Raw genomic sequence first — 9,787 nt, forward strand, 5'->3', positions numbered from 1 at the left:
TTCAAGTGTTATATAGATTTATTTTTGATCTATTCAAATAAAATATTTCAGATAAAATGTTTTCGATTTCATGTGTCAGGAAAGGTTTTTGGTATGGTGATTCAAGTCAGAATTTCACCGTGCTTTGTGTGTGTGTCTGCCCAGTACTACGACGAGATCATTACCATGTTTTTCCTTTATATTTGCTGGTAATCATGAAAATAGCATACCAAAGCTTCTTTCCTTTCGAAGATATTGCATCACGTATTCACTTGGACTTGAATTTCGAATGAAGTAAATTTGGCGTCGTTTCACTTTTTCCTTTTTTTTTGTAATAGTTTTTCATTTGTGTGAGTCATTTGATTTATTTGCCGATTCATACACGTTTCAGTTTAACATAAATGTAATGAATTCATTTTAGTGCCAACGATTTCAGTCACAGAGACACAACATCGTTGAAGCATTGTTAAAGATTGCCTTTCCTATTTTATATATTAAAACACATATAAAACAGTACAAAATAGTTTTACATTTTTGGCGAATCTCAAAATATTTTTTGTTGTTTCAAAAATGACATAGGTTGTGTTGTCTAAACAATTATTCTATGAGCTATTTGGATCATAAATCGGTAAGGTCTAATTCGTCTACAGCTTTCTATGTGAGAAATTTGCAAGTGCCAAATAAATTTTCTCTATCGCCATAGAGTGAGTGAAAACATTAAATTATTGCCAGTACAATAAATAAGACCGTGCATGGACAACTGCACCCGTGGTTAAAGTTGTATATGGCGTTGTATTTCTTGTGTGAGAAATATTACGCCGCATAGAACAAGGGACAGTAGCTCAATCAGCTTAAATGCTATTCACTTAATATCTACCGCGAGCGCCAACTGGTGATCTTGATCGGAACCGTCCGCCGCCGCCACTGCTTCGACCACCCCCGTAGCCGCTTCCGAAGCCACTGCTGTAGCTATCACGACCAGAATCACGGCTGTAGCCACCAGATCCACCGCTGGAGCGGCTGCTTCCGTAGCTATCGAAGCGGCTTCCGCTACGGCTTGCACCACGGAAACCACCACTGCTGCCACCATTACGGTAGCCACCTCCGTCGCGGAAACCACCACGAGAGCTGGAACGGAAACCACCGCTGCTGCCGGATCGTCCTGGTGGACCACGGAATCCTCGTGGGCCCCCACGTGGATTACGGCGACCCTTGGAGATCTCAACGCGAAGCTTGGAACCAAGGATATCCTGGCCGTTCAGGTTGTCGCATGCCGACTCTGCTTCCTCTTTGTTTTCGAACTCAATGAAAGCAAAACCTGGGGGATTGAAAGCAACCCATACAGAGTTCAATTTACCGTATTTGGTGAATTCTCCTTCGAGATCTTCCTTCTTCACTTTATCGGTGAGGTTGCCGACGTAGACTCTAGTGCCCTTCTCTTCGCTCATTTTTACTGTTCAAACCGTTCAATCGACGAGTGTGCGTGCCTTGCGTAGATGTCGACGATGCGTTGATAAACGTTGATAACGTCGATTGCGATTACTGTGGAATTGATCAGAACAGTGGGTCGTAGCAAAATAAGTTACTCAGATAGATATGGTATATGATTTTTGTTGGTGTTGAACATAGGCTCGATGAATGTGTAACTGAATCGTTTCTACTGTTAGCATCATTCGTGCGCTTCTACTCTTGCGGCGAAGTAACAGTACTAGAGGTTTGCATTGGATAGCTACTCTTTTTGCTTGCAATGATGCTTCAGTTAACACATGCGTCGTAGACATTTTTTGATTTTCGATTTGGTAAATGTGTGTGCTATATCAAACAAAACATTTGGTGTGTCGTAGAACGTGGCTGGCTAGCAGGATTTTTGGTGGCAATCGAAAATAAATAGTTGAAGAATAAAACTGCACATAATAGTAGGGTTGGTAGGTAGAAGGCTGTTACACAGATACGTAGATTCGAAGTAGAAAGCGTAGATGAGGAAACGTTGCTTTTCGATGTATGAAATAGGATTTTCTAATCAGATGTAGTCGCCATTTTGTTTTTCTTGTTGGATTTTCTGATGGTGTTAAGTGCGCAGATGAGAATCGATATTCGATTGCAGGCTAGTAGGGAAACGCAGTGATCCTATTTTTTTCCGGTTTGCAGTTTTTACAAGATGCATATTATTTTTAAAGGCGAGTAAAAGGACTTGGAAACGCCACAAGGATATAGAGTTGAAGCACGTTACATTTATATCGAAGATAAAAAGTTTCTAACAAAAATATGAATTGATGATTTCGGTTTTTTTTTTTGAATCAGGTGATAAGATGAAGTACACGAGGAAAGTGTTCCAGGATAGGTACACCGAAAAATAACATTAGTGGCAGGTTCAAAAAAACTAAATTAATTCCATGCAGTTTTTACAATTTTCTAGCTCAAACAACAAAAAGTGGTCTCTCGCATGGTAAAACCATGCCAGATCACAAAATTTTGTATTGCGTGATCGTGTCTTGTCTCTTCTTCTAGCATGTTACGCTCGGAGAAATATTGATTTTTCGTTTGACGCAGTAGCAAAGATGGCGATGCAATTTTCACTTGTTCGTTGGAGTGCTCGGGTAGCAGAAAAGAAATCTATTTTTAGCCGATGACTGTATGAAATTAATCATTTTACGCTTTGATTCACTCGGAGCAAAACTGAATGCTTTTTTATTATTTATGAAGAAGCTCAAAACGACGCCAACGAAGAAACAGCACCAAATATGGTGAAATCGCCGATTATGTAAAGGGAATCCATTTTAACTGCGTTTTTGACGAAGCGAAGGAATCGTAGAAAATCAGAGCGACTTCTGCGTTGGTAAATGATTGCGATTGACTTCGAAGAATAATTTTCCACACATTTTTTGGTTTCACTAGAGATCTCCAATATGGCGTCGTTCTTTGTTTCAACAAGGCACGCACAAGCACTTTTACGGTTTCGTTGCAGAGAATGAAAAATCAATAATTTTCACTACTATACGGATAAAAAGAACTGAAGAATACTGTCGTAAAGCGGTTCTGATCGAAAAAACGTTGAAATTATTGGTTTGGTGGTGGCTGTAATAGGTTACCGTCGAATACGAGCGAACTTCGTCGATGCAGAAAGGGCGGCGGCGTTCTAACGAAGATGGCGTACGGTGTCGGTTTCGACTTTCAATTTTTTCAGACCAGACCAAGCTTCAAGTTAAACCTTCCACTGAATATGAATCACCACAGAAAAAACGGAGAATGAACTAGAATACGTCCGATCCAATCGAACGATTGAGACGGAATAAAGCTCCGGTGCTACCAGTTTGCCAAGCCGACTTCGTTTCGTTAAGTTTCGTAACGCATTTGGAAGGGGTCACGGGTAAATTTGTCGAAGCGTTATTTTTTATATTATTTGGTTCAAAAATGCTACCTATCAAACAAATTCACTCGAACAAAAATAAATCTAAAAATTCAGTTTGCCAATATTTTATACGATTTGATCACGGTCATTCGTATCAGTTTGTTCTGACTAAATCGAAAGGCTACGAAAAAAAAATCGGCAACTATTTAAGCTGATCGTTCAGTGATATTCTAAACACAGACGAACAGACGTAACACTTAGAACAAATTTCTTCAAAATTCATCGCCCAGTTACACCATCATCATCTGGTGAACAGGTGTTTCGTACAAGACCGGCAGATGGCGGTAGTGTGAAACGTCAAACGCGAACTAAAATGATGCGCGTGTCTCTGATTGTAAGATTTGTATAACATGACGAATTTGAAATGATCGTTAAATGAATGGTCGATGGAAATTTCGACAGTGTTATGTCTGTTTGACTGTGTTCTAAATATACCGAACGAACTTAGTAAGTTTAAAAATCAGTGAAATCAAAGTACCAGTTTTCAGTGATAATTATTTTGTACCGACTTTTTTGTAGGAATGCAAAGAAAACAAAAAAAGGACATGAGAGAATCTGACACAAAAACAATTACAGATAGATTCTGAATCAAAAGTTGCTGTGTGAGAAGCTGATGAGCTGCTTTCAAACGAAGAGCAGTTTTACTTTCTGAATGCTGATTCCTGTGCGCTTGGTGCATGTTAAGGAATTGATAATCGGCATTAGATTGTTATTTATTAAGCTAATAGACAGCTCAGTGTATTCATTGGTTCATTGGTTCCAAAAACCTTTAAATTTCGGAACTCAATAACAGCCCCAAATTGTTGAGGTAAGGTAAGAAGCCGGAATGTTCCCAATTCTACACAATCTAAGACAAACAATTTGTTGCCAATTTTCAATTCCGTTTAGAAGTGACGAGCCACTCTATATAACATCATGATGTGAGTGGTATGGATATTCAGGCAGGGCAGGCAATCGTCAGATTCGTCACCGTGCGGGGACGAAATAAAAAAAAGGTATCGTCATACAGTATAATAACTCTGGCACTGGCAGGTCTTCGTCTCGTCATCGACGAAAGAATGCACGACTAGCTTCAGTCCAAAATCGTCTACGAGCAAATTTTTCTTCATTCCGCTTGCTACTTTTACTCACAAGAAGAAGGCGTTTACTGTATATTCGCTTGCTTTGCACCAACCAACGAATGTCATCACATAATTGCTTATATTGGCAACCCACTCTCCTCATGATTCTGCAATAGCTCTGTTGGTAAGCGCGTGGAGTTGACGATTCAGAGATCGCTTGTTCGAATCCAGACGTGTTTTGTTTTTGTTTATTTTTTTTCAAAAATGCTAATAATCTGTCGAAGGCACGATTCATATTTTTAGTCGGCTCAGTGCTCCCGAACGAAGATTCGCCGGTAACGAAAGAATCGTAGTTGTTCGTCATGACGCCGTGCCTATGTGATCGGATCTCTGCGGCAAATCGTCATCCGACGCTTGTTGAGTGACGATGACGATGCTTCTTTTAGTTTCGTTGCCAACTTTTTCCATTTAACGATGACGATTGTCAAGCCTGATTCAGGGTATGAATTGGGATTTTGACCAACAAAAATATGGAAGGAAAAGAGGGTCTCTGCTCTAAAGATAAAAAATAAAATCAGCAAATTATGGTAAACAAATTTACCGTAAAATCCAGTAAATGACTGTAGAAAGATTTACTGACTAAACCAGCATTTGTTATGTCAACTCGAGAATCGTGTCGATTTACGGAGTTTTCAGTTCTTGTAAAAATTATCGAGTAAACTCTACTGTACAAAAACCCAGCAAAATTTAACCGACTTCGGTAATAACATCTTATTGTATACACAGACAATTCCGAAAAAAACAGTAAACCAAGATATGTTTTGATTGATGGAAATCACTGACTTAGTCCCATAAGTTGTAGAGTGTTTTACTGGCTTTTCCAGTTTCCCTTGATTCATTCTTTGCTCTTCCGGATTCTGATTATTTCAAAAATTTTACTAATAAAAAAATCCAATCCACATGAACATGAGCACTTTTCGTGAAAATAAACAACTATCATAAGCTATTATTTCAATGAAAGAAGTCAAAAAATGTGTGACAAAATCATTATTATTTCGTTGGTTTCCATACAAAAGGCAAACTCAATGATGGTGACGAATTTACCTCTTGTATGGAAACCAACGAAATTTACCACGATGATACGATGATCAAAGTATTTTGGACAGACCGTTACGCGTATATAATTTGGCCATTTATGGCCGGTACGCTGATCATAAGTACTGTGCAAAAGGATACCCGCATAGAAAAATACAGCTTCCCTTATATTAAGAACAGTAAATATATCCTATATGTAAAGGTTAATGTATTTAAAACAATTGATTTAATGTTCAACAATATGATTCTTTTCATGCTAAACAATACAAAACAGATTGAGTAATCCATACCAAGCTCTAACAATGTATTGTACTGTGCAAAAATAGTGAAATGGTATGGGGATAGACCATAGCTCTAATGCAAGGTGAAATAGTAGAAATGTACCGTAACCTTTTCCCAAATGGCTTGTGTTTTTATATACACAACACACTCACACATGTGTGTATTTGACTATATATTACTATTATTTAACAGCTTGGGAAACAGTTGCATGTATCGGTATTTGTGATGCACATAAGCTTCCAAATGTTCATAGCTTTGCCGTAGCTGCCATGTTTGTTTTGTTTAAGAAAAAAATATTCCCAGTCACAATTTGCACCCTTCGTGAAATTTAATGGTCCGAATACGTCCGTTCAGCTGAAAATATATGGTTCATTGTCGGCGCATACTAAGCGGACAGGCATTCCTCGTGATAAAACTTCCTTTGACTGTAAGGTAACACGGAAGAGAAGCTGAAAAGCGAACGTGATGCTGGAAGAATCCGAAGAGAAAGCGAACTTTTCGTGGGACAATTTTCGACTTTGAAATTCGTCGCTGAAGTACTGGGTTTGTGCGGTTCGGATGGAATGAAACACCGCGATTGGAGCACAAAATGATCACTTCCTCTGGAAAAGTAAGTAGAAACGGTTTGCGTTTTAATACATTTATTATAATTGTTGCTTTTCTCATCCCTAGAACGAACCAAATGTTTCTCCGCTCTGCAAAATCTGTTCCGGATCGATCTAGACAGCATCTGAAAGAAGTACCGAAGAACATTCTTCTGAGTATTTTACCAAGAATTTTACTTGAGAATCATTTTAATTCCACTATACAAAAAAAGCCATAGGAAAATATGAAAAAATATTTAAACGTAATTTGGTCATGTTTCGATGTTTTCAATAAAGAAACAAATGCAAGGATAAATTATATTTAAATTTAAAAATGTTTCGTTTCGCTAATTTTTCTCTTATAGTAAGACCGAAACGGCACAATACCGTTAATGGGTGAAATACCATAAAATACCGTAAACCGATAATTACCCTTACATTATTTATTTCTAATGAAACTTTATAGTTATACTATTCTTACACTGTTTGCTTAACAGTTGATTTGTGGAAAAATAGATAGTATGTCTACCACTTGCCAAACTGTAATCAAAAAATTTTGTTCGAGAAATTCGTCATTTTTTTATGGTTACATAACTTAACCGCCTATTCCCCATACTGTTATTTACCCAATCACCATTTCCCGAACTGTCAAACCCGTTTGCGGTATGGTTGTTTTATTGTTTATTTGGTCGGTTTGAGAAATTATTCTGATATTGTCGCAAACGGTTGTGGATGTTCTGGGAAATGATTCTAATACGGTTCGTGATTATGGGTCGTATCCACTTCGTAAGTACTGTGCAAAAGGATAGGACAAGTAATGGCCAAGAAATACTTCAGCTGTCCAAATTACTTGAGCTGTATCCAGTTGGCAAGTAGAGCTGATTACGTAACATTGGTAACGCCTGCCGTACAAATCAAATGGAGCTGTCACTATTCCGTACACGCTCGTTCAGATCTACTCAAAAGTGAGTAGATTTCGACTCACTTCGGAACAAAGTGGAACTGCTCTGGAATGGATCCCCGGATGTTATAAATCTCTGGGGGATTGATTAAAGGCATGGAGGATGTACTTTGACCGGTAGCCTTCCCGGTTAGACTGTAAAAATTGATAATTAGTCCAATAAAAAGTACAACGGTATAACTTACTGTTTATTTTTTTTCTTGCGATTGTTCGATCAAAACCAGGACTTAGTCATTTTCACTCCGACCTCGCTTCACTTGATATCAGGATTATTGACGCAGCACTAATCTGGAGTTCACCGGTCCGACTTCCGATGCAGGTTCAAATGAACTAACTGTCATCGCTTTGCCGGCTCGGCTTTTATCTCGACTGTTTTCGAAAACAGGCCGACATCACGTCGACGGAAGAAATTTCACCACAACGAAGGATTTGTCAGTTCGAGCGCGAAATTTTCCAAGTCTTTGACGTTTACAAAGTGAGTCAAATGTGTTTGTGTTTACTCAAAGGTGAGTAAGGTCGTTTTCTTTCATGGTTGAGTAAAAAGTTACTCACTTTGGTAAAATAAAGTTACTCACTTTTGACAGCTTACTTGAAACTTCCAAAGTGAGTCAAAGTTACTCTATTTTGAGTAGATTTGAACGAGCGTGTACGGAAAAATGTGCCGCTCAATTATTTCGCAAGTAAAAGTGACACTTCGCTCATTCTGGATCAGCTGTCAAAATTACTTTGGTAATTAGCAACAAATTGTACTTGAGCGCTCTACTTAGGATGTGGATACCAGGCTTAATAGTGGTTTCTGCGCTCGTGTACATACACGTTACATGTCACCAACAATACTTAAAAAGTGCTGGTGGAAAATATAAACAAAGATCAGCTGTTCCCAGCAAAATCAAACGGCAGTATTTTCAACCAGCAAATATGCGCATGTGTTCGTGGCACCGCTCGGCAAGAGCTCAATGTGCCGCTCAATTATTCCGCAAGTAAAAGTGACATTTCGCTCATTCTGGATCAGCTGTCAAAATTATTTTGGTAATTAGCAACAAATTGTACTTGACCGCTCTACTTACACTGAGAACAGCATTGCGGTTGAAAATACTATATCAGGGTTAAATTAAATACACAACGCCACTTGATTTGTGCAGACTAAATCCGCATTTATTTAGAATATTTTGTGCATTCAATTTTACCATGGCACCATTTGTATAGTAAAAATTACTATATCATGGTTAAAAACTTGCAGCAGACCAGAATCGAACCGAGGATCTGGCGATTGTCAAGCGTGAACGCTAGCCGCTCGGCTATCGACGAGGTTGGATAGAGAGGGAACAAAATGCAAATAAAAAGCGTTCATGATAGCTCAATCGTGGTTGGAATAGTAAATTTAAAAACACGTTCATGGTTCTCATTACTGCAACGCTTGTTTCAGTGAGGATGTGGATACCAGGCTTTATGCGGGTAGGACAAGAAACGGTCAAGAAATGATTCCGTAAGGAACTGTCACCGTGTGCGTGAAAAAAAAAGCAAAAAATATATCTCTCCTTGTTTTACTCACAGAAAACCGAAGAAAACATCAGCAGCTTCGTAGTCCCGAATTGGTCTATTCGATAAAAAAAACATGAGGTGTTACGGTCTGCTTGTCTGTGTACGATAACGCCCGAATAAAAAATACAATACAAAAACAATATAACGTATTGAAACAGTACCATTCAATATATTGGAAATACAATACAGTATATGTAAAATGACAATACAATTACAGTACAATATATTGTTTTGAACAGTTCACTGTATGGTATATGAGATTTTTGCAATATAATGTATGGGTGGTTAAGTATCGTAACAATACAAATATAGATATTTTCTCATACAAACATTTTGAAAATACAATACGATATAATGTTCATGTATTATCTTGATTAGCAATTCGTGTATTGTTGTACAATACAAAAACAATTCAACGAACTGTATCATGGTTGCATTCGTCGTTACAGCTAATGTCAAGTGACTTCTAAAAAACTACTTATTTTTACTTTTTGAATATTTTTCACCCAACATTTCTTGCTTTCTGAACTTGTTTTGTTTATTTCTTTCAGCAAAGCTACATAGAAAAAAGCAACCGTTGTTTTACGCGAAAATAGGAATTTGACCAAAATTGTAAGGTATAAAACCAATTAAAAACAATACAATGTTCTGTTACAATATATTATATTGTTTTTGAATTGTATATCCAAACAAGAATAATATTGCTTCGACATTCAATTACAATACGCTGTATTGTATCCAATACGTTATATTGTACATTAATGGTTTATTCCATTCACTGAATGATACGTTTTTAGCCGGGCGGTAGTAACGTTTGTAACAAATTATGTAACGCGTGTACGACCTTTCGTTGAAATTTTGACAACTCGCGAGT

The 9,787-nt window shown here is 37.8% G+C and overlaps 1 protein-coding gene across 1 annotated transcript; it reads right to left on the minus strand.

Moving 5' to 3' along the window:
* LOC23687450 (RNA-binding protein Rsf1) lies at window positions 1–3,290 on the minus strand. Its single transcript, XM_011495222.2, has 2 exons — window positions 3,069–3,290; window positions 1–1,521 (listed from the first exon to the last, which is right to left on the minus strand). The coding sequence occupies exon 2, from the start codon at window positions 1,425–1,427 to the stop codon at window positions 846–848; it is 582 nt and encodes a 193-aa protein (XP_011493524.1). The 5' UTR covers window positions 1,428–1,521; window positions 3,069–3,290; the 3' UTR covers window positions 1–845.
* Between the last annotated feature and the right edge of the window lie 6,497 nt (window positions 3,291–9,787).

The sequence above is a fragment of the Aedes aegypti genome, chromosome 2 (genome assembly GCF_002204515.2).
Source record: "Aedes aegypti strain LVP_AGWG chromosome 2, AaegL5.0 Primary Assembly, whole genome shotgun sequence".
NCBI lineage: Eukaryota > Metazoa > Arthropoda > Insecta > Diptera > Culicidae > Aedes > Aedes aegypti.

Excerpts from the sequence above, each read along its gene's own strand:
- LOC23687450 (XM_011495222.2), bottom strand. The coding sequence starts at position 1,427 with ATGAGCGAAGAGAAGGGCACTAGAGTCTACGTCGGCAACCTCACCGAT.